This window comes from Ailuropoda melanoleuca, chromosome 2, assembly GCF_002007445.2.
Source record: "Ailuropoda melanoleuca isolate Jingjing chromosome 2, ASM200744v2, whole genome shotgun sequence".
NCBI lineage: Eukaryota > Metazoa > Chordata > Mammalia > Carnivora > Ursidae > Ailuropoda > Ailuropoda melanoleuca.
In genome coordinates this window covers 140,477,699-140,503,777 of record NC_048219.1, presented here as the reverse complement: position 1 = coordinate 140,503,777, position 26,079 = coordinate 140,477,699, and the positions used below count along the sequence as shown (strand labels likewise).

The window sequence follows — 26,079 nt, the reverse complement described above, 5'->3', positions numbered from 1 at the left end:
CTGTGTACATTATAACACTGGAGATCTTAAAAAATATTTTTTTTAAAATATTTTATTAATTTATTTGACAGAGATAGAGACAGCCAGCGAGAGAGGGAACACAAGCAGGGGGAGTGGGAGAGGAAGAAGCAGGCTCATAGCAGAGGAGCCTGATGTGGGGCTCGATCCCACAACGCCGGGATCACGCCCTGAGCCGAAGGCAGACGCCCAACCGCTGTGCCACCCAGGCGCCCCTTAAAAAATATTTTTTACAAGATATTTATAAGCATCTTTCACTCTTCAGATACTCATAAGAGATGGCGTTTCGCTTTTATTGCATTATATTTCTCCACAGGGTTAATGGAAAGCCCCCAAAATTATGAAATGAAAAATTTCGAAGCTTTTATTTTATATGTGGTGTCTGTTGATTCAGAGCCCCAGGATGTTAAGGATAGGGACAGTTTCTTTTGGTAGCCAAATAAACAGCATGGTAAACTATGGTCCCTTGGACAATCAGTTTCCAAAGAAAAGGTTTGAATATTGTGTTTTTTAGGGCTTTTTGTTTTTTTTTATTAAAGAAAGCTCTTCATTATCTCTTGGCAAGTTCTGCTTTGTGGAAGTCAGGCTGAGCACAGTCTCACTGTTGAAAGGTGCCATTTCTCTGCTTCAGGGAAACCTGTTTTTAAAATCTACGTATTTTACAGTTATATTTTATTTGACAATGATATCTGTTCAGCACTAATTGCTGAACAATATAGTAATAGTATTTAAATAAAATTTCATATCGAAGTAACACATAGTTTTTAAAAACATGCAGTTATAACAAGGGTTACAATGAAAAGGGATAATGTCCCATCCTACCTTTTCCCAGTCTGACTGGACTCAACCAATTTGTTTCTAGTTACTTACTGCTCAAAGCCACGCCAGCCACAGTTGATTACGCTTGGATTCTGACTTTCTTATATGTTTTTTTTTTTCTTGAGTTCATAGTTTCCTATTATAATGTGGACCAATTATTTTTAGATATGTTATTCAGTTGCCATCCTCAGATTTCTTTTTATTGGAATCAGATTAGTTTTACCATTTCTTATACTCCACATCTTAACATGCTCTTTGATTTCACCTTCATGCTGCTAAAGTAGACCTACGAGTAACTTCATCATAAAGTGTGTGGGGGCGCCTGGGTGGCACAGCGGTTAAGCGTCTGCCTTCGGCTCAGGGCGTGATCCCGGCGTTATGGGATCGAGCCCCACGTCAGGCTCCTCTGCTGTGAGCCTGCTTCTTCCTCTCCCACTCCCCCTGCGTGTTCCCTCTCTCGCTGGCTGTCTCTATCTCTGTCAAATAAATAAATAAAATCTTTAAAAAAAAAAAAGTGTGTGACGTCAGTTTTCTAGTTTCTTAGATTTCCAAAGCCACCTTTATTTTACTCTCACATTTGATTGACAGTTTGGGTATAGGAGTCTCTACTTGGAAGACACTGTTCCATTGTCTTCTAGCATGGAGTATGCTTGAGGCAAAGTCTAATCTATTTAAACAGCCCCTCCTCCCCCAGGTGACCTATGTTTTGCCCTCTGAAAGCATTTAGGATCTTTATTTTATGCTCGGTGTTTTGAAATTTAATAATTTAGTCTAGATGTGGGTCTTTTAAGGTACGGGGCATAGTGGTTAAGAACCCAAGCGAATTAGACTGCTGGCACTAAAATCCTAGTCTGTCACTTCCTGTGTGACCTCGGACGAAATAACCTCCCAGACCTCACCTGAGAATACCATGTGCCTCCAAGGGTTATTGTGAGAACTGCCAGGACCGATTCAAGTGCTTTGCAGATAGTAAGGGCTCAATAAATATTAGTGATGATGGTTTAAGCTTGTTCAGCCTTCAGTGCGCTTCTAATTTGAAGATTTCTTTTCTTCAACGCTGAGGAATTATCCTCCCTTTTCCTGATAATGTTCTTCTGTTTTCTTTTCCTCTCTCAAATGAAAATAAGGGGGCTATCAGATTTCCCACATTGATTTATCTTTTCTCTTGTGTTTCGTTTTCAATGTTCTAGGAAAATTTCTTCAACTTTATGCCCACATTTCTGCTGCTTGAATTAGAATATTTAAATTTCCAAGAGCTCTTTTTTATTCACTATTTCTTTTTCACAGTATGTTTTTGTTTCTTGAATGCAATAACTTTTCTTTTTCAATTTTTATTTTGAAAATCTGATACAGAAAGGTTGAAGAATTATATAGTGAATACGTGTATGTATCTTCTACCTAGATTCAATAATTTAAAAAATTTTGGCACATTTGCTTTCTGTTTCTGTTTATATATATATTTGTCTATGTATGCATGTATGTATGTAAGGACATGTATCACACCTACACATACTTTTTTTCTGGACCATTTGCATGTAAGTTGCAGACACTATGACTCTGCTCCTAAATATTTCAGCATGTAGCCCCTAAGAATAAAGATATTTTCCTACACAATCACAATATCATTATCACAATGCAAAATCCCATATCACCTAATATAGAGTCTATATTCAAATTTCTGTGTTGTCTCAAATATGTATTCAGCCTACCAAAATGTAAAATGTCTATACCCTTTTACTCAGTGATTCCATCACCATCATGCGTACATACTCCCACACGTACAAAATGGGGTTATACACAAGAATATTCACTGCAGCACTGCTTGTAAGAGCAGAAGATGGGAAACAAACTAAATGTCTGTTAATATAGGGTTGGATTAAACACACTGAAATCAAACTATGGAATATCAAACAGCTGTTTAGAATCAAGGTGTTTAGAATTGAAGTGTTCTAATATTACTAACAAAAATGAGTTAAACTTAACTGGAAAACATTCCGTGTACTGCATATGGTACATCAGCATTTGTGGTTTTTTTGTTTTTTTTTTAAAGATTTTATTTATTTGACGGAGAGAGAGACAGCCAGTGAGAGAGGGAACACAGGCAGGGGAAGTGGGAGAGAAAGAAGCAGGCTCCCAGCGGAGGAGCCTGATGTGGGGCTCGATCCCAGAACTCTGAGATCACGCCCTGAGCCGAAGGCAGACGCTTAACGACTGAGCCACCCAGGTGCCCCCCTCAGCATTTGTGATAAAACAAAAAATTACAGATATTTGCAGACTGATAATTAACTCTGAGGGACACAAGAGAGACTGGTAAAAGTAACTGCCTCTGGAGAGGTGAATTGGGTAAGTGGGTGGAAGGGAGGGCAGCTTCTCATCAAATACTCTCATTTTGACTTTTGTACAATGTCTGTGTTACATAATAAAAAACAGTGCTTAACATGGATGAATATTGAATCCTATGTAGCAGTGGTTCTCAACCAAGGGTGATTTTGTCCCCTGGAGGACATGTGGCCATGTCTAAACACGTTTGGTTGTTACAGCTGGAGATGAGGGTAGTGCTAATGGCATCTAGTTGCTCGCAGTACATAGGTCAGCCCCCCACAACAAAGAATGATCTGGCCCAAATGTCAATAGTGCTGAGACTGAGAAAACCCTGCTGTACGGCAATTCTTCTGGATGATAAGGTTTGAGAAGAGCTAAGCAAGACTAAAGGAATAAACAAAAATTCAGGTGCATATGCCCAAGCATTCAAAGCACTGTGACTTTAAGATAATTCATATTTCTAGCTGTGAATGAGGGTGGTTGGATTAGTCCAGTAGGCATAATTTATTCCACATTGGTACAGTTCAAGCTTCTGTAATCTTAGTATATGTTAATTTGTTGTAAATGTAGTATAGTCACTAGAAAGATCAGAATAAAGTACATGACTTCTAGGGCTTCAATGTGTAGGTATACTTGCACATGTATAGGAATATGCATTGCAGTACTGTTTGTAATGGAAAATATTAGCAACAACCTAAATAATAGGGGACTGGTAAAGTAACTTATGGTATATCCATATAATGGAATACTGTTCAGCCATTAAACGAGATAGCTTTAATGATCTCCAAAATATATCAAGTTTATTTTTATTTTTCAAAAATGAGCGTGCAAGTAGGGAGAGGGACAGAGGGAAAGAATCCCAAGGAAACTCCCCAATGAGCCTGGAGCCTGATGTGGGGCTTGATCCCAGGACCCCGAGACAGGTGCCGGCTGCTTAACTGACTGCACCACCGAGGTGCTCCAAGATATATCAAGTTTAAAAAGCAAGTTAGAGGGGCTCCTGGGTGGCTCAGTCGGTTAAGCCTCTAATTCTTGATTTTGGCTCAGGTCATGATCTCGTGATCTCAGTGAGATCAAGCCACATAACCAGCTTCGTGCTCAGTGGAGAGTTGGCTTGAGTTTCTCTCTCTCCCTCTGTCCCTACCCCTGCTCGCATGCTCTCTCTCTCACTCTCAAATAAATAAATCTTAAAAAAATAAAAAGCAACTTAGAGAACAATATATGTAGGTTACTATATGTGTGTGTGAGTGTGTGTGTATATATATATATATGATACATAAAAGATACATATGTGCTCCTTTATGCATATATCTCTGAATATATGATATATATTCTGATATATATATTCAAAATTATCAGAAATGGGGTTGTTTCTGGAGGACTAGGGTGAGGAACTTTTTCCTGTATGCCCTTTTGCATTTTTGTACTATGTGCATACTAGTTGTATATATGACAGCTCTACCCAAATCAATGAGTAAATGCACTATATAACCCCACTGTAACATAATACAAGGGAGAATGAAGTACGTATTATAAGGGGCGCTGGGTGGTTCAGCTGTTAAGTGTCTGCCTTTGGCTCAGGTTGTGATGCCCCGGGGGGGTGGGGGGCGGGGGGGGCCTCCTTGCTCTGTGGGGAGCCTGCTTCTCCCTCTCCCTCTGCTTGTGTTCCATCTCTCTCTCTGTCAAATAAATAAAATCTTTAAAAAATATGTATTATAATAAAGATATGAAAGAATATGGAAACAGAAAAAGCGTAGATGTTGAAAACTTGAAAATGTTGAGAGGAAATGAGGAACTTCAAGCCATACTTCAAATGAGGCACCATTACTTTTAGTCATTATAATCAAACATCCTTTTCCTAATACCTGCTCCTCTAAGGTTATAAAAACAAGAGGGTGGTTAGGGCATTTGTCTGGTGCCTAGGGTGAATGTCATGCAAGTGAGGTATTTTCCAGACGCTGATGAAAAAAAGCCCCTCTTACAAAGAGCTTAGTGGGTTGGCATGCTTAAGACTTGGCTGGCCTACTTGATAAAAAATGAGATGAAGGAGAAGTCAGAAGCCTAGGGGATAGTCCTGACTTTGCAATGAATTTATAATGTGACCTTATGCAAGTGAACCTCTGGATCTGTTGTCCATCTATAAAGTGAGGGTGTAGATCCCAAAAGATAAATTAAAAAAAATCAAATGGATAATTCATATTAGGGAAAAAACTTCATGAAAAATGGAAGAATATTCAGCCTTCCCATTAAGCGAAAGGAATATAAATTTGAGATTTTATACTATTGAAACAACAAAATCAATACCCCATGGCACTCAAATTCTGTTAAAAGTAGTACACCCATTCATATGTTAGTAATTTACAATCTATTCTGGAGAATGTGGCATGTTTGTATAACTGAGCCATAGAGATATTCCTGCCCTTTGACTCAGTAATTGCTTTTCCCAGGAATTTATCTTAAGGACATGATTTAACAGATACAAAAATATATTACACAAAGACATTAATTTATTTGAATGTTGTAATAAAAAAACCCAAGTAAATAGTTTATTATGGGCATATCAGTATGAAATATTGTTCATCTGTTAGAAGAACCATTTTAAACACTGGAAATGTTAAGAATACTGCTGTATTTAATGTAAACACAGAGACAATATACAAATGTAAAATAATTTCACTCAGAAGGAAGAATTATGGGAGCGCCTGGGTGGCTTAATTGATTAAGTATCCGACTCTTGATGTCAGCTCAGGTTATGATCTCAGGATCCTGGGATTGAGTTCCGCATCAGGCTTGAGGCTCAGCAGGGAGTCTGCTTGAGGATTCTCTCGCCCTCTGCCCCTCCCCCAGCTCGTGTTCTAATAAATAAATCTTGTTTTAAAAGAGGAAGAATTATGGGTACTTTATTATTTAATCAGCATTTAATACTGTTAAACAGACTTTTAAATTCTAATAAAAGGAACTTAAGATTGAGTTTAAGGAATTAAATCATTTGACCTCTGAGGTCTACGATTCTAATCATTCTCTGATACAGTGTTGGGGGTTTTGCTGTCCACTTTCCTCTAGTAGGCAAGGAGGCAGTGGATGAGATAAATTTTCAGAATAGACGAGGTTCTGATACAACAAGCTGGGGCCTTGGCAATTTGGAGATAATCAGTTACTCAGAGTGTTTTGTTTTTTTCCTCTCACATTTTAAGTCACATATAAACTATGAATTTTGAATGACTTACAAAACTGCTTTATTTTAGATGTATACCACATCAACACTCACATTTTAGTATAAAAGCATTTAGAATGAGAAGAAAAGATATGAAAAGGATAAACATGTTATCTTAGAACAGGGAGGAAGCCCAGAGATAATTCTAGTACAACCTCATTTTACAGATGAAAAAACTGATGCTCAGAATATTCTTACATGTACAGAAAATGCAGTTTGGAGGACAGGAAAAAAATTAAGGGTGATTGGAGGGAGGGAAGGTCAGTGAAAAAAAGTAAAGGCCACAAGTAAATACAGATGTGTATGTGGATGATAAAATGGGTGAAGGCTACTCTTGGAGGGTGAAAGTGATCACCAGGACCTAGAAGGTGGCTGTGTTGGGTTCATACATGGTCTACACACCCATTCTTGTATTTAATTACATTATACAAGGTACAGATCTATCAGATTTTCAACCTTCTAAATCCATGAAGGGATAGCCTTTCAAGTCCCAAAGATTAATGCTAACGCAGATTTTTATCCATAAACGGATCATAGAACATTGCTTTAAAAAAAAGTACAGAAAGTGGTATTCTACTGGCTTTTTCTGGTTTCTACATCAAAAATATGTTGAAAGATAATTTGTTTAGATTGTACTGACCGCCCACCCCTTAGAGCTCATCTCTAAGTATTGAATGTGAATTTTGAATGAGAAGTTTTTAATTAGCTAATTTAGATGGAAAGCAAATTGCTTTCATGTATTATCAGAAAGGATTTTAACTGAACTAGTTCATTCTATCTGAACAAATTGTGTACATATATACTTTCAGAAATCCAAGTTTCATCTACATATATAAGCTTTTGAGATGAGACTAAAACTTTTCCAACAGCCTAATTCAAAGGGGATGGCTTAGTGCTGTTGGTATGCTGCTGACCACAGCTGCTGTGTGTCCAGAGGGTACTAGTTACTTTGCTTCTCCTAGGTTTGACAGGTTTTACTGGTGGAAAGCAGATCTAAGGACAAGACAGTGCTTAGCCAAGTTGGGATTTTGCCTTAAGCACTGAACAAATCAGATTTTAAAAGTTCAACTTACATCCCATTTTTTATGTTATACAATACCTCACTTACTGGCACACATTATAAACATGAGGCTTTTAATGATTCCATATCAAGCAATTTATTTATACTCTAATAAAAATAAGACTACAGTAAGCAATTTATCATTGCTTTTGGGTTTTTTCCTGTTGGACCTCAACATCTTCAGAACCTTGTAACAAATCACAACACATATACACCTCATTTTACACAAGATATATTTCAATAATGGCGTATAAATTGATTTTTATAAACTGACTTATTATTTTACATTATTTATAAAACATTTATGCTTTTTTCCCCAAAATTTTATTTATACATTTATGTTAACTTTTAAATTATCTTCAGTTAATATGTGATGTCAAACATTTTGGCTTTAGGCTATATCTAGTTTCCTTTCTCTCTTACCCACCCATCCTACCCCCAACAAACAGTTAGTAGAGGAGTTTATTTAAAAACAAATCTATACTAGGAATATTTCCTATTTGGAGAAATTACATAGGAAAAAAAGTTTACTAGGGAAGACCTTAAAGAAGTGTGTTTTAAAGGTGCCAGATGTAAAATCTTAGAAGCAAAAAATAGGAGGAATGATAATAAAAGCCTAAAAGCCATTTGTGACAACGTGAATGGACCTAGAGGGTATTATGCGATGTGAAAACCTAAAGTTTTTTTTAACAAGACCAAAAAGTTTATTGTAAGTACTTAAGAATCATATCATCACACATTAGCATATCACAACTAAGCATTTATTATACTGTTAAGAAGGGAAGCAGTTGCAGTGGTATTTCAGAAGCTATATATTTTTTTTAAATGTAATATATGCTCATAGACTCTAAACAGTATTTTAAAATATACAATCTCTCCAAAAGAAAATATTCAACTAAAGATAAGATAGATAACTTTTAATGTAAGTAAATGTTACAAGATTTTAAAATTAAAGTCATCATCAGATTTTCCACAACACAATGTACAGAAATTTGCAAACTTCCTGTACAGAGCCAAATCATCTTTACTCTTGAGCGAGGCGTTCAATAACACGTCGGTAATCTTCCACAAGTTCCTGAAAGCTTTCTTCCAGCTGTTCGTGTTGCATGCTTATTTCTATTTGGTTCATCTGGTTTGTCAGTTCTTCTGGTCTGAGACATTTTCTCATTTTAGCAAGATCTCTCTGCTTTTTCTAAGCAACAAACACAATTATTGGTTAGAAACAAGATAAATTTCTTTATATTCTTTGAATTTTAAGTCTCCACTGTTGTAGGAATATGCCCAAATTTGTCCCACACAGTTTTTTCCTTAAGGAAGCCTAAACATAATGTTAACCATGAATTACAAACTCTCCAAATGGAGTTAGCTAGAAGACTCGGAATTTGTGTCAACTGATGGTAAATATACATACACTAACAGCCCTCTCTCCAAAGCATAATAAAGAACTGGCCAGTGCAGACACTCAAAAATTTCTTTAATAAATAAATGTATTAACTGAAGAAAGACAACTAAGTGCTATTATTTTTCATTTCACTATTGAATCATTAATTCATTGCATTAGTTTTAATTCCAAACTGCCTTCTTCCTTCCACTAAGTTCATCTCTAAGTTTCCTTACCCAGCAACGTATTTATGGACCACATATTAACATAAACCGTCTGAAGAGTTTCAGAATAACCAAAAACTGTCCCACTTCAAAAATGTAATATTAACTAGCACTTACTGAATTTCTACTATCCAGAAATATATTATCTTATTAAACAGCCCCCACCCGCACATTTTACTGAGAAGGAACCCACCATGCTGGGCCAGAAGGGAGCCAGTAACAACCTTCAGATAGGACACTGTGTCAGAACAACACTGTGCTAGTAATGCTGAGGATGGGACTGGAGGACCAAGTTCGCAGCTACTGCAAAAATTCAAGTGAGATGATGAAAGCCTAGACCAAGACAGTAGGAACAGAGATGGAGGGGAAATGGCAGGTTTAAGGAAGAAAATACTGCGTGATACGGGGGATGAAGAATGACTCCAAGATTCCTGGATAAGTGGCAACACTGCAGTACAGTATGGAAACACTGCAATACACGGAACTTTCATCTATTTGGGTAACTGTTCTAGATTAATATGTCAATCTTCTTTTACTAGAACATATAATAAAGAGCTAACTTTACATAAAGATCAGGAATCACATTTATTAACTCATGTAATCCTAACAACTCTTTAAGACAGGTAGTCTATTTTCTACAATTGATAGATGAAGGAAAAAATAGGATACGGGAGTTGAATAAATTGACACGAAAGTAGTTAAGATGAGAGGCCAGAATGCAAACCCTAACAATCTGGTTGGAAATCTGTATTTTTTAGTTCCTGTATCTAACTGCCTTTCAAAAGACAATCAAAACAAACCCTAAATCCATCATAAAAACTAATAAATGTTCCTTAAAGAGAACCCTAATAATTTTGGAATACTAGGCAAATGTGTCATGATTACTACTTAAAAAGCTTAAAATAAAGCTAAATTAATAACCACACGTTTTTATTTTAGTTTTTTAAAGTAAGCTCTACACCCAATGTGAGGCTTGAATTCATGACTCTGAGATCAAGAGTTGAATACTCTACCACCTGAGCCAGCCAGGTGCCCCTATACCTACATGTTTTTAAAAACAGGTAACAACAATAATGTTTGGAGATAAGCCTTTGTGATACTACAAAAAAATTAGGTTGATCCTGGTCTAAATTGGTGGAGCCAATAGTAAATAAGGTTGCTATTACTATAACTAGAAATAAAAAAAGTTAACTTCATTAATATAAAAACACCCTTCTAAAGCAGTACTTTTTTTTTTTTTTAAAGATTTTATTTATTTATTCGACAGAGATAGAGACAGCCAGTGAGAGAGGGAACACAAGCAGGGGGAGTGGGAGAGGAAGAAGCAGGCTCATAGCAGAGGAGCCTGATGTGGGGCTCGATCCCATAACGCCGGGATCACGCCGAGCTGAAGGCAGACGCTTAACCGCTGTGCCACCCAGGCGCCCCTAAAGCAGTACTTCTTAAACTTCAATGTGCATGCAGATCACCCGGGACCTTGATAAAATGCAGATTGTGACTCAGTAGGTGTGGGGGACAAGATTCTGCATTTTTTTTTTTTAAGATTTTATTTATTCATTTGCTAGAGAGAGAGAGCATCTTAGGGGGAGAGGCAGGGAGAGAGAGAGGGAGAAGCAGGCTCCCCACGAAGCAGGAAGCCTGACTGGGGGTGGAGGGATGGGGCGCCTTGATCCCAGGACCTGAGATCATGCTCAATCGGACTGAGCCACCCAGGTGCCCCCAAGACTGCATTTCTAACAAGCTCCTAAGTGATGCTAATGTTACTGATCTACTGATCACATTCTGAATATCAGTTCCAGAGAACTGATGAAAGTTCAAATTTATTGTTCCTAAGTCCTACCAGGATAGTGTATTCCTTACTCTTCAATCATGTGGATGATAAATACTTTGTTTCTGTTGTAAAAGTTATTTTTTCTGCCAACAGGCATGACTGCACTATATAAGAGCATTTAACTTAAGAAAGCAGTTCAGGAACTAAAGGGTAATTCATCAGCAAATTACTGTGGTGTGTGACAGGAATAGAAGCTATTTTTCTAAATTGCTAACCAGTTATAACGTTTATTAATTTAACCCCATTGCTTGAAGATACCTCCAATCATATTAAATTCTTATATATATAATAGAACCATCATATTAAATTCTTAAATATTTCTAGACTATCAAATTTTGTTGCAAATAACCTATAAAAGGAATCCTGTGCCAGTAACATACTGTTTTAAATTATTATGCTGTTCTTAAATCTGAGAGCTTACATCCCCGATTTATTACCCCCCCCCACCTTCAATTTCTTCATTGGATGTCAGAATTAATCACTACTTTAATTTTCATTGGCATGATGGAAAATTTATGAATTAGCAGTGCCTGGGTGGCTCAGTGGGTTAAGCATCTGACTTCGGCTCAGGTGTAATCTCAGGGTCCTGGAATGGAACCCGTGTCCAGGCTCCCTGCTCAGTGGGGAGTCTGCTTTTCCCTCTGCCTCTCCACCCTCCCCGCCCCCCTACTCATGCTCAGTGCTTCCACACACTCTCAAATAAAATCTTTTAAAAAATGATAATAAAATACATAGGAACAAAAAATACCTATAAACAGCTTTATGGAAAAAATATAAAACTATATATTTAAGCTCCTCATGAACATGTAAGGTATGATTCAATTTTAAAAATAATTTGAGGTTATTTGCTTTATTCATCTTTAATATTCCTTAAATTATTTATATTCCATTGTCTATATGTATGATATATTACAAATTTATCTTTTAAAGAATATGTAAAAAAAACAATTAAAAACCCCCAAATTGATTTGGGGAACACCCCTATCCAGCCAAGTGATATACATTGGGAGAACAAATGAAATAATGAAAGGTGGAACCCCTTAAGATTGGAAGAGATATTCTATAAGCTTTAGAATATATTTTTCCCTTCCAAAAACAAAAACTTAATTCCTTCATAGATTAGGGGAGGTCATAATTTTTAATTAATGAAGACAAATTAAAGATGGCATTATTTTAAACTTATTTATGTTAACATTTGGCTTGGATATGAATTTATTTCCAGAAAATAACCCTTTCTTCTTGCCGAGCTTTCACATGTTCCTAGAGGGCTTACAAATATAATCTCAAAAATGCTACCAACCCCACTAAGGGCTCCTTAATTTCTTCCGGCTGAACTAGTCACTTTTGTGAAGTATAGAGATAAGGTTCTTTTGTAAGAATTTTAAAATAATAATGGTGTGGAGGCATATTAATTCCAAAGACCTGTCAAAAGACATCTTTTACAACATGCACCACTGTATTTTATTTCTTTCTGTTCAGTGCCTAACTATGGAGACATTTCCATTTTATGGAAGGGAAGCCTAATACCCAGGTGTTAATAAGCTGTCAACAGTTATACAATTTCTAAAAGAACCAGACCTCAAAACTGAGTTTCCAGATTCCAAATGCAATGATATTAACAATGATTCTAAATTTTATATTTGTAAACCAACTAAGAATTAAAATGTTCTCATGAAACAATATAAAAGCTTTAATGCTAAAACCAAGCAGCTACACCAATTTTTCTTTTTTTAGCCAAATTGTTCAAATTTATCTTTTTTTGAACAACTAGAAATTACTTCTCTAATGGAGAGGGAGTTTCTTTTTGTGCTTTAAAAAAATGATTCTAGTTGAAAAAGGTTATTTCCCCCCTTCTGGCATTGATAAAATGAATTACCAGTGTTTAAAAACTTTTAAAGCAAGGTACAAGTACTTCTAATAGCTACCCAAATAATTTCTTAGTGGGAGAGTGTGTTTAGACTGACAGGTAACCTTGATTCCTCAAATACAGGCAGCACAGAATTTGCTATCAATAAATAAATAATTTCATACCTCAGTAATAACAGTGACAATCAAAACTTTAATTTCTTTTCATAAAATGTGAAACATGTAAATTTTACACTCCAAACTTTCTACATTAGGCATACATTTTAAAGACCTAAAAAAAATTCTAAATCACACTCATTATTAAGCAATTTTACTTTATTCTTAAATATAATTTTACATCTGAGAATACTGTAATACAACAAAGTACATAATATCATACTGGAATAACGAAGAAAATCATCTGCATCCATTCAACAAGAAGTCACAGCACTCCTCCCATGTTTATTGGACATTTAACTTATTTCTAGACTTTCTTGAAGTTTGTGGTAGGTTTCCTCCCGCAAGCAGTGGGGCTATCAACCTAAAGTAGGGGAGGGGGACCCTCAAGCTTTCTTGTTTTTCTCAATGGGATAGAATACTGGATAACTGAACTTATTAAAATGTACATTACCATAAATACAGTTCAAGCAAGCATCTGAAGAAGTTGTGATCTATGTATGAGCTTTAAGTGCAAGGATGGTGACACTCAGCTGTGTTAAGAACCTAAAGAGTTTAATACCCGGTTTTCAGTTGTTTTTCAGATAGGTGAACTTGTTTGCAGGTGAGGATACTTAATATAAAAAAATCAAATCATTACCATTCTTTAAGGTAAAAAATACTTGCTTTTATGAACTATAGAAATTCCTATTTGGCATAAGTTTGTGACTGCTTACATTTAGAATTCATCATCTTTCATGTGCTACATCTGCCTATATAAAATGTCAAATAATTATCTGAGATGCATAATTCAATAAATTATTTTGCTAAAAGTTTTTTGTTTTTTTTTTTAAAGATTTTATTTATTTATTTGACAGAGATAGAGACAGCCAGCGAGAGAGGGAACACAAGCAGGGGGAGTGGGAGAGGAAGAAGCAGGCTCATAGCAGAGGAGCCTGAAGTGGGGCTCGATCCTATAACGCCGGGATCACGCCCTGAGCTGAAGGCAGACGCTTAACCGCTGTGCCACCCAGGCGCCCCTGCTAAAAGTTTTAATATAGGCATATCTCATTTTATTGTGCTTCACAGATTTTTTTTTTTTTTTTTTAAAACAAAGGTTTGTGGCAACCCTGGTCCAGCAAGTCTACTGGCACCATTTTGCCAGCAGTATTTGTTCACTTCATGTCTCTGTGTCTCATTTTGGTCATTCTTGCAAGATTTCAAACTTTTTCATTATTATTATATTTGTGGTGGTGATCTATAACCAGAGATCTTTGATGTTACACTACTGTAATTATTTTGGGGCACCACAAACTGAGCCATAGATGATGAACTTAATGTTGTGTGTGTTCTGACTGCACCAACGACCAGGTGTCCCCCCCATCTCTCCTCAGGCCTCCCTATTCCCTGAGACAACAATATTGAAATTAGGCCAATATTAAAAAAAAATTAGGCCAAGACTGAAATTAACCCTACAATGGCCTTTAAGTGTTCAAGTGAAATTGCACATCTCACACTTTAAATCAAAACCAGAAATGATTAAGCTTAGTGAGGAGGCATATCAAAAGCTGAGATAAGCCAAAAAGTAGGTCTCTTGTGCCAAACAGGCAAAGCTGTGACTGCAAAATTCTTGAAGGAAATTGAACATGCTACTTCAGTAAACGCACAAATGATAAGAAAGCAGAACAGCCTTACTGCTGATAGGGAGAAGGTTTTAGCGGTCTGGATAGAAGATCAAACCAGCCATAACATTCCCTTAAGCCAAAGCCTAATCCAGAGCAAGGCCCTAACGTTCTTCAATTCTCTGAAGGCAGAGAGAGATGAGCAGGCTGCAGAAGAAAAGTTTGAAGCTGGGGGAGGTTGGTTCCTGCCGTTTAAGGAAAGAAGTCATCTCTATAACATGAAAGTGAAGGTGAAGCAGCAAGTGTTGATGCAGAAGCTGCAAGTTATCCAGAAGATCTAGCTAAGATAATTAATGAAGGTGGCTACACTAAACAACAGATTTTCAACGTAGACCAAACAGCCGCCACTTTTTTTTTTTTTTAAGTTTATTCAAGTAATCTCTATACCCAACGTGGGGCTCAAACCCATGACCCTGAAATTAAGTCACATGCTTTTTTTTTTTTTCTTTCAAGATTTTATTTGAGAGAGAGAGAGAGAGAGAAAATGAACGGTGGGGAGGGGCAGAGGGAAAGAGAGAGAGAGAGAGAAGCAGACTCCCTGCTGAGCAGGAAGCCCAACGTGGGGCTCAATCCCAGGACCCAGAGGTCATGACCTGAGCCGAAGGCAGACACCTAACCAAATGAGCCACCCAGGCACCCCAAAACAGCCTTCTTTGGAGAAGATGCCATCTAGGACTTTCAAGGCTAGAGAGGAGATGCTTGGCTTCAAAGCTTCAAAGAATGGGTTGAGTCCCTTGTTTAGGGTCCCTAATGTAGCTGATGACTAAATTGAAGCCAACGCTCATTGACCATTCCAAACATCCTAGGGCCCTGAAGAATGGTTTTACTGTGGTTTTACTCTGGTTTTTACTGGTTTTACTCTGCCTATGCTCTAAGGGAATAACAAAGCCTAGATGACAGCATCTATGTTTGCAACACAGTATATTTTAAGCCCACTGTTGAGACATACTGCACAGAAAAAAGGATTCCTTTTAAAAGATCACTGCTCACACTGGCAATTTATCTGGTTACCCAAGAGCTCTGATGGAGATGTACAACGAAATTGATGTTGTTTTCATATCTGCTAACATAATATCAACACTGTAGCCCATAAATTGAGGAATAACTTCGATTTTCAAGTCTTACTATTTCAGAAGTGCATTTCATAAGGCTATATAGCTGCTGTAGATAGTGATTCCTCTGATAGACCTAGGCAGAGGAAACTGAAAACCTTTGGAAAGGATTCACCATTCTAGATACCATTAAGAACACTTGTGATTCATAGGAAGAGGCAAAATGTGGAAGTAGTTTATTTCAGCCCTCATGGATGACTCTGAAGGGTTCAAGGCTTCAGTGAAGGAAGTAACCGAGACGTAGTGGAAGAACAAGAGAACTAGAATTAGAAGTAGAACCTGAATGTGTGACTGAATTGTTGCAATCTCATGATAAAATCTGAACAGATAAGGAGTTGCTTCTTATGGATGAGCAAAGAAAGTGATCCCTGAGATGGAAACTACTCCTGATGAAGATGCTGTGAAGATGGTTGAAATGAAAACAAAGGATTTAGAATATGACATCAACTTTGTTGATAAAGCAGCAGCAGGGCTTTTGAGTACTGACTCCCAATTTTGAAAAAAGTTCTATTGTACATAAAATGCTATCAAACAGCATCGCATGCTATAGAGAAAGGAAGAGTCAACCGATGTGACAAACTTCACTGTTGTCTTATTTAAGAAACTGTTATAGCTAACCCCAACCTTCAGCAACCACCACCCTGATCAGTCAGCAGCCATTAACATCAAGGTAAGACACTCTACCAGCAAAAACATTATGACTCACTCAAAGCTCAGATAATGGTTAGCATTTTTTAGCAATAACATATTTTTAAATTAAGGTATGTCAATTTTTAAATGTAATGCTATTGTACGCTAAGCAAAGTAGAGTATAGATTGTAAATGTAACTTTAAATGCACTGGAAAACCAAAAACTTCATTTGACTTGCTATATTGCAATATTCACTTTCTTGCAGTGGTCTGGACTGAACCTGCAGTATCTCTGAGGTATGCCTGTACTCTGAAATGCTGCCATGATAACATCTAATCATACTGTTTTATATCCCCACATTTCAACATAAAGAAATTTTCCAGATGACAAATTAATATTACTTCCAAACTCAAAACTTTTGGAAAGAACCATTTTTACAAATTTTCTGATGTTTCTGAAGTGATAAATATCAAAGAATTAAATGCTACTTTGAACAATCTGGGGGAAGAGAGACCATTACAATGTTTTACAACCTGCTATAGATAGTCCATAAGACAGAAAATTTTGGGATTTGTCATTTATGTTCCCAGCTATTGCATCGTATAAGCCTACAGTATAGTGTATATAAATGTAGCAACCACATGTCAGGTGCTAATTATTTACTGAACAAATTAACAAATATTCTCCCCAATCAGCTTACTGCACAGCTGCAACTATCATAGCAAATCCTCATTCACAGGCTATCGTGGGCAATATCTACCTTAATAATAGCCAAATGATCATGAGGACAAACCTGATCTAGGAGGGGAAGTTTCTGAGAGGAAAATATGGGAGATGAGAAAAGGGGTAGGGGGTAGAAGGCAAGAAAGACTGTTTAAAAAATAAGTAAAAAATATTATGCTGCAATTTCAGCTATGGTAAAGTATAGAGGTTAAAAATGGCAACCAAGGCCATATTTAGGAAGAAGGGAGCAAATGCAAACACAATATATATATAACAAGTAGGAAACTAGAGACTTAGAACAAGTTTAATGTAGAACAAACTAGAGACTGTTAAAACAAGGTAATTTATTCAGGAAAAGTCTGAGCATTCAGATATTTAAAAGATGGCAAACAAATGAAATGAAAAGTAACCATGGGTAGACTACTCTTGGGATTAGTTTTTAGGTGAATGAAAACAGATTTATAGCTTACACTGGAAAATTATGACAGTGAGACTTCTTATAACTAACTGGAAGAATATTTTCACTTTTGTAAAAGTTAATTTAGGAAAATGACTTGGACTGTTCCACACACTGGCAACTGCTACACTTTCTTCTCCATTTTATTATTTATTTATTTTAAAAAATGTTTTTTAAAGTAAACTCTACCCCCAATGTGGGGCTTGAACTCTCAACCCCAAGATCGAGTCACATGCTCCATAGACTGAGCCAGCCAGGTGACCCTCTTCTCCATTTTTATTTATTTATTTTTTATTTTCTAAAGATTTTCTTTATTTATCTGAGAGAGAGAAAGAGCATGAGCCAGGGGGAGCGGCAGAAGCAGACTCCCCACTGAGCAGGGAGCCCGATGCAGGGCTCAATCCCAGGACCCTGAGATCATGACCTGAGCCGAAGGCAGACACTTAACCGACTGAGCCACCCAGGCGCCCCTCTTCTCCATTTTTAAACAGTGACAAGAATATAATGTTTAAGACTCTGGAAAGTCCTACCTTATACGGACTAATTAGTCTTCTTTTAATGTCCAGTCTATAGCTTCTGTATTGTTCAGCATCACTCATGTCAGTTACCAGTAGTCGAAGAATTTCATAAACCCGCCTAGCATGTTGCTTAATGAAACAAAAGAACATGAACACTTTTAATTACAAAATAGTGACACTTTCCCAAAAGAACACAGGATATATCGAGTATGGGCCAGAAATTGTGCTAGGTACCAGACAAAAAACAATAAAAGATAGTCTCTGCCCTCGAGGAGCTAGCAGCCTCATGGGTAACACAAACGACTGAGGTATGGTTAATTTAATGATGGAAATATGTGTAGGGTGGTATGGTAGCATAGCCTGGGGATGGCCTAAGAGGATTCCTGGGGAAAGAAAACCTGAGCTAAATCTTAAAGGGAAGAGACCATGCCAGTCTAGAAAGAGAGGAGGGCACTGTGAGTGTACAAGCGCACACAGCACACATGTGCAAGACTGAGGCAGCTTGACACAGCTGGAGCACAAAATGAAAAGTAGTGAGTAGAAGTAATGTGAGGACAGAGAAGCTCAGAGCCTTACATAATATATTAAAAGAGTTGGGCTTTTATCTAGTAGGTGATGGATTTCACTTTTTATTTTATTTGTTATTTTTTAAAGATTTTATTTATTTTAGAGAGAGGGTGAGCAGAGGGAGAAGGAGAGAGAGATATCTCCAGCAGATTCCACACTGAGCACAGAGCTGATGCAGGGCTCGATCCTAGGGCCCCAAGATGATGACCTGATCTGAAACCAAGAGTCATACTCCTAACGGACTGAGCCACCCAGAAGCCCCTAGGTGACGGATTTTAAATGGGGGCGTGAGCAAAGCACACAAAAAAGCATTCTCTCAGCTACATAGAAATGGTAGCAAAAAGAAAGGCAGGGAGACCAATTAAGAAGCTGTGCTATTAAATCAGGCAAGAAATGATGAAGGCATGAACTAAGAACCAGTAAGAATACTAAAGGAACAAGGATTCTGGATAAACAGAAGAGGAAGGATCGGGTGTGGAGGAGGGTGTACAATGACAGTGAGTTTTCACAGGTGAGATTTTGGAGGCAGCAGAACATAAAAACCTGAAGAAAACTCTAGTCTAAGAACGAGGATTTAAGCAGTATCAGTATACCAGACAAGATTTAAAACTATAGTTTTTGGTTTAAACCATAGTTTGTTTTATGGTTAGGAAAGCATAAACAGTGAAAAAATGAGGGAAAGGTCAGAACCCTATAATACAAGTGACAGTTACAGAGCAGAGAAAAACAAAGAAATATTAGGAAAATCAAGAAATCTTGGTATCACTGAAGCCAAAAGAGTAGCCCATAGTTTTTTGTTTGTGCTGTTTCACTTATATATTTATTGGGGGTAGGGGAGAGATCAGGTATAGGTAGATTGGCAAGATGATGTTTGAACTTTCCAGAAGGGACACCTGAACAAATTAGTAGCATCTGGCAAGGCAAAAAGATGGAGGAATAGAAGAAGGGGGTATCAAGGGCAAAGGGCATAGTTAACATAAAGTGATATAAAAGGAAGAAAGATGTAGCATAGTTGGGAAATAACAAGAGGTTTAGTGATGCCAGAGCATGTAGGAAGGTGGTAGAAAGTTGAGTCTGCCAAGGTTGGTGGGGCACAAATTATGACAGGCTCAGTTTGCCATACCAAATTTTAATTTCTTTAAGAAAAAAAGCATGATTTTGAAAAATGTGTTCTTATTCCCTTTCTTTTAAAAGCTGAGCTGTTGAATAAATTCTCTGAAGGTTTAATATAGTCTGGACATACCAAATATTTCTAAAACATACATTTATCTTTAAACCAGGAGCTATTAGTGTTTTAACGCAGGAGAAGATGGAAAGTTTCAGTTCAAAGCAAGCTGTTGAAGGACAGTGACCAGGAAACTTTTTTTTACCTTTTTAAGATTTATTTTGAGAAAGAGAGAGAGAGAATCTTAAGGAAACTCCCTGCAGAGCGGGGAGCCGGATTCAGGGTCTCAATCCCACAACCCCAAGATCATAACCTGAGCCGAAATCAAGAGTCAGACACCTAACAGACTGAGCCACCCAGGTGCCCCAGGAAACTTTTCATATACAGTGTTGGGAGTGCAAGAGGAAAATCTATATTGGAGAGTTAGATGAGCTCTCCCAGGTAGAGTAAGTAAAATGAGGGAAAATGAGGACTGAAAAAAGAACTCTGGGGAAGAATTATCTTTAGGGAACATATAGAAGAGTAAGAGCCAGTAAAAGTATCTCAAAAAAGATGATCACAGTACTAAGTCAAAAAAATCAGAAACTATAATACCGTATCAGCAAGGGAGGAGAGGGTAACAGTATCATATACTAGTCCTTACTGTTGGAATACCCTTCAACTCTCTCTCTCTCTTTTTTTTTTTTTTTAAATATTTCTTTATTTATTTTGAAAGACAGAGAAAGTGTGCACATGAGCAGGGGCCCAGGGCAGAGGGAAAGAAACCCAAACAGACTCTATGCTGAGCCCAACATGGGGCTCAGTCCCAAGACCCCAAGATCATGACCTGAGCTGAAATCAAGTCTGATGCTCAAACAGCTGAGACACCCAGGCGCCCCTCAAATACTTTCATAATCCAAATCCTACCCATTCTTCAAGGCTTAGATCAAATGCATCTCTGTCCCATGAAAAACTCTGATTCCCTTGCACACATAAATATAATAAACTAAACTTCCTCCTCTGAACTGCCAGATTATTTTTTCTGTACCTATTTTAGGATATTTACTACTTTAAAATTCAAATATAAAGAAGTATATATACTTCTCCACACGTATTAACTATTTTATAATTTTAAACATTTTCTTGAAAAGTAAAAATAAGATCATACTATCCATTTTGTTCTTCTTGTTACACTTAATATAGCCATAATATCAACTATCTTCCCATTCTATTAATGAGAAAATTCAATTGCCCTAAGTCACAGAGTAAGTGGTATAGCCAGATCTTAAACTAGTTTGGCTTCAGAGCCTGTACTCTCAACCACTGCTACTTCCCACACGTGTATTCTTAATGTACCCACAATGTTTAAGTTACAGACTTAAAAAAAAAACCTCAAAACTGAAATTTTTTTCCTTCTACAGAATAAAAATACCTTATTTATTTTGAACTTCTGTTGTGCCTCTATTGCCATGTCTTCACTGAATCCTTGCATCAACTTTTCACGGGAAAAACAGGGCAAATCTTGACAAAGCTTCACAAGCACAAAGTCTCTTAATTTCACATAGCTTTTGGATGGATCTTCCGCTAAAGAAAAGGCAGAATAACATTTCCCTTATCCAACATAATTCATCATTTGTGATCTCAATACACATGCTAGGCTAGAAAAACAAATATTTTTAAAAGAACTATACAAGGCAAAAGTTACAATGAGAAAGGATTATTCCTTATTAATCAAACAACAGCACCATTATCTTTGCCAAATAAAATTATATAGGTGTAATCCTTTTGCAAAGACATATAGTTGTAAAATTAGAGCTACTCCTTTCAAATGTAAACATTTTGATGGGTGTTATCTACCATATGCATCTTAGTTTTATTAAAGTAGCTATATAAAAGAGAGATTCAAGTTTGGACAATCAATTCCTACTCTCTGATGGCTAAGGCTTCTGAAGCTCAATTTATAATTCCCTTACTTCAATCCAATAACCTTTATAGTCTGTCATACTGCTTTTACCCAATAACAATAATTAAAAAACCTCTTTGTTTTCACAAGCAAATCTTTTTTTTAAAGAATAAAATGACAATATGATTTTGATCCTTTCTTCAATGCATCTGAATAGCACAGATCTTCCCTTATGTTTGTCTCTTACATAGTGGACAAAGAAAACAAAACATGATAGGTAGAAAGACGACTACAGAGAGTGGGGCGCCTGGGTGGCGCAGTCGTTAAGCGTCTGCCTTTGGCTTAGGGCATGATCCCGGCGTTCTGGGATGGAGCCCCACATCAGGCTCCTCTGCTAGGAGCCTGCTTCTTCCTCTCCCACTTCCCCTGCCTGTGTTCCCTCTCTCTCTGGCTGTCTCTCTCTCAAATAGATAAATAAAATCTTAAAAAAAAGAAAAAGAAGACTACATAGAGAAAATCATTTTGAGTCCCAGTTCTGTCATTCATAGATGTAGGACCATGGGCAAGTCACCTTACTTTTCTGAGCTCTTGCTTTCTGATCAGCAGAGGGCTTGAAACAAAGAATGCTAAATTCTTTTTTTTTTTTAATAAAGATTGTATTTATTTGACAGAGAGAGACAGCCAGCGAGAGAGGGAACACAAGCAGGGGGAGTGGGAGAGGAAGAAGCAGACTCCTAGTGGAGAAGCCTGATGTGGGGCTCGATCCCAGAATGCTGGGATCATGCCCTGAGCCGAAGGCAGATGCTAAACAACTGCGCCACCCAGGCGCCCCAAAGAATGCTAAATTCTGAGCTAATTCACGGATAAGAGTTAATATTGTTTATATAATACTAATACTCTACAAATCATTCAATGCAATCCCTATAAAAATCCCAGGTGGCCTTTTTTGTTACAGAAATTAAGTTTATCCTAAAATTCACACAAATATGGAAGGAACCCAGAATAGCCAAAACAATCTTGGAAAAGACCAAAAGTTAGAAGACTCACATTTCTTGATTTCAAAAATTACTATAAAGCTACAGTAATCAAGACAGCATGATGCTGGCAAAAGGACAGATACGTAGATGAATGGAACTAGACTGAAAGTTAAAAATAAACCCCTACATTTATGGTCAATTAATTTTTGAGAAGGGTGCCAAGACAAGTCAATGAAGGAAATAATCGTCTTTTAATAAATGGTAGTTGAACAACTGGATCTCCACAAGCAAAAGAATGAAGTTGGACGCCTTTTCTCATACCATTTACAAAAATTAATTCAAAATGGATCATAGACCTAAATGTAAGGAGTAAGACTATGAAATTCTTAGAAGAAAACATAGGAGTAAATCTTTATGACCTTTGGTTAGGCAATGGCTTTTTAGATAATAGAGCCAAAAACACAAAAGAAAAAGATAAATTGGGCTATATCAAAATTTAAAACTTCTGTGCTCAAATGATACCATTAAGAAAATGAAAAGATGACTCTGAGAAACAAACTGAGGGCCTCAGAGGGGAGGGGGGTGGGGGAATGGGATAGACCTGTGATGGGTAGTAAGGAGGGCACATATTGCATGGTGCACTGGGTGTTATACCCAATTAATGAATCATCGAACTTTACATTGGAAACTGCGGATGTACTGTATGGTGACTAACATAATATAATAAAAAAACATTAAAATAAAAAAATAATAGAAAAAAAAGAAAATGAGAAGATGACTTATAAAAATGGGAGCAAATATTTGCAAGTCATATATCTGATAAGAGACTTATATCCAGACTTCATATATAAAAGTTTTACAATTCAATAAGAAAAAGAGAACCCAATTAAAAAAGCAAAGCTTCTAAACAGACGTTTCTCAAGAAGATACACAAAGGGACAATAAGAACATGAAAAGATCCTCAACATCATTAGCCACAGAAAAAATGCAAATCAAAACCACAATGAAATACCATTTCCATCCACTAGAATGATTAGAATAAAAAAGACAGTAACAAATATTGATGAGTGTGTTGAGAAACTGACACCTTCATACTCCTGCTGGAAATGTAAAATTCGAACAGCCACTTTGGAAAACAGCCTGGTGGTTCCTCAAAAGGTGAAACATAGTTACCAGATGTTCCACCATTTCTACTCCTAGGTATGTACCTGAGAGATATGAAATATAGGTCCACACAAACATTTGTACACAAATATTCATAGTAACACTATTCCTAAGAGCCAAAAAGCAGAAACAACCCAAATGTCCATCAATTGATAAATGGATACATAAAATTTGGTATATCTACACAATGGGAGTATTCTTTGTCAATAAAAAGAAATAAAGAAATAATACATGCTATAACAAGGATGAATCTTGAAAACAGGCCAAGTGAAAGAAGCATCATATATTATATGACTTCAATGTCCAGAACAGGCAAATCTATAGAGCCTAAAAGTAGATTAGTGGTTGCCTAGAGCTGGAAGGGTATAGGTAGTGGGGGTGGAAGAGGAAAGGAGTGACTGCTAATGAGTACTGGGTCTCTATTTTGGGAGAAAGGAATATTCCAAATTAGATTATGATAATGGCTACACTGTAAATATCATTTCAAAAATTGTACAATTTAAGTAAGTGAATTGTATGATACGTTAACTATATCTCAATAAAGCTGTTTATTAAAAAAAAGTCTGAGCAGGGGTAATGTTTTATGATTGAGTCATTATCCAATCCTCCATTCATTCGATCTGTATGCACTGAATATGTTTGTTTTTTTTTTAAAGATTTTATTTATTTGACAGAGAAAGAGCACAAGCAGGGGGAGTGGCAGGCAGAGGGAGAGGGAGAAGCATGCCCTCTAAGCAGTAGGAAGTGGGGCTTGATCCCAGGACCCTGGGATCATGACCTGAGCCAAAGGCAGACGCTTAACTTACTGAGCCACCCAGGTGCCCCGCACCAAATACATTCTTAATGCTTCCTTGTGGTATTAACATCATATACATGTAATAATGAAGTATATATTATAGGACTATAGCTTTAAAGTGAAATCCTGTCACTGTATCAGTTTGGTATGAAATTATGGTTTATTAAGAAGGTACACAGATGACGAAATCAACAGGGAAGAAAATAACTGAAGTACAGACCTTGTCAAAAGCCAGAGACAAACAGAAAATCCTGAAAGCAGCAAAAGGAAAACCACTCATCAGAAACCACAGATGGCTAGGAGACAGTGGAGTGATATATTCAAAGTACTGAAAGAAAAATAACTGTCAAACAAGAATTCTACAACAAGCAAAATTATGCTTAAAATGAAGATAAAATAAAGACATTCTCAGAAAAGTAAAGATCGAAGAAATGTGTTGCTAGCAGACCAGCCCTTAAAAGAAAACTAAAGAAGTTCTTCAGGTTAAAAGAACATGATACCTCAAATTTATACGAAGAAATTAAGAACACTGATAATTATGAAGATAAATATAAAAGTTGGTATAAATATATTTTTCTCTTTTCTCCTCTCAACTTACTTAAAAAACAATTACATTAAAAATAATTATAAAACCAATGTTTGGGGGGGAGGAGTTAAGATGGCGGAGGAGTAGGGGACCCCTTTTTCAGCCAGTCCCGAGTCGAGTTGGATAGGTACCAGACCAGCAGGAACATCCACGGAATCAGCCTGAGATGCAGGAAGATACATCTGGATCTCTACAAATGAACATCTCCAGCACTGAGTATTGAGGTACGAATCGGGGAGCCGTGAAACCACGCACAGATATCGGAAGATAAATGGAAGGGGGAGGGAGCTGCTGCGTTCGGGCGCCGGGAAGCGGTAGCCACCTGCACAGGAGAGCGGGCAGACTCGCGGACCGGCGTCTTGGACCGGCACCCGCGAGAGAGCAGACTGAGACCGTGAGCCAGAAACGCGCCATCAGACTGAGGGCCGGAGCTTCGGAGCGCGTGGGGGCGGCTGGCGGTATTAGAAACAAAAAGGACAAAGACGCGCTGGCCCTGGAAGTGAGGGCTGGGACGCGGGTGTGGGGCGCACATCCCGGGACGCTGCAGGGTTGAGCAGCACCAACAGTAGCAGAGTTTTAAAGTAGCCAGAACATCAGTGGAGAACGATCCGCGATCCCTCTGTTCTGAGACAGACGCTGAGATTCGGCCACTGCTGCTTTGACTCTCAGAGGAGGCACAGCAAACCGCCAGGGAAAGCCGCCAGAGAACAAAAGCCTAGAAACACCGGCTCACAGTGTGCCCATCCCCATCCCCCCTCGCAGGAGACATGGAGACTCTACCCAAACGGGGCTGCCTGAGTATCAGCGTGGCAGGCCCCTCCCCCAGAAGGCAGGCTCAAAAATCAAGAAGCCCACATCCCTAAGATCCCAATAAAAGAAGGGCGCATGGCCTGGGTCCCGGTCAATAATTTGGGCTCTGGACAACCCCGCAACCTCTCCTCATCAGAAA

General features: G+C 37.6%; 1 protein-coding gene across 5 annotated transcripts in view; it reads right to left on the bottom strand.

Annotated features, from left to right (window-relative positions):
• Positions 1–6,371: 6,371 nt before the first annotated feature.
• Positions 6,372–26,079, bottom strand: part of HAT1 (histone acetyltransferase 1) — a 66,592-nt gene continuing 46,884 nt past the window's right edge. For 4 of the 5 annotated variants that reach the window (XM_002923905.4, XM_034654738.1, XM_034654737.1 and 1 more), the window contains exons 9-11: positions 21,137–21,288; positions 18,006–18,122; positions 6,372–8,625 (exon numbers count right to left, since the gene is read on the bottom strand). In XM_002923905.4, the coding sequence (XP_002923951.1) occupies positions 8,458–8,625; positions 18,006–18,122; positions 21,137–21,288 (437 nt within the window). In that variant the 3' untranslated portion in view covers positions 6,372–8,457. The remainder of the gene's footprint in view (positions 8,626–18,005; positions 18,123–21,136; positions 21,289–26,079) is intronic. The other variant, XM_034654741.1, reaches the window with a different exon arrangement.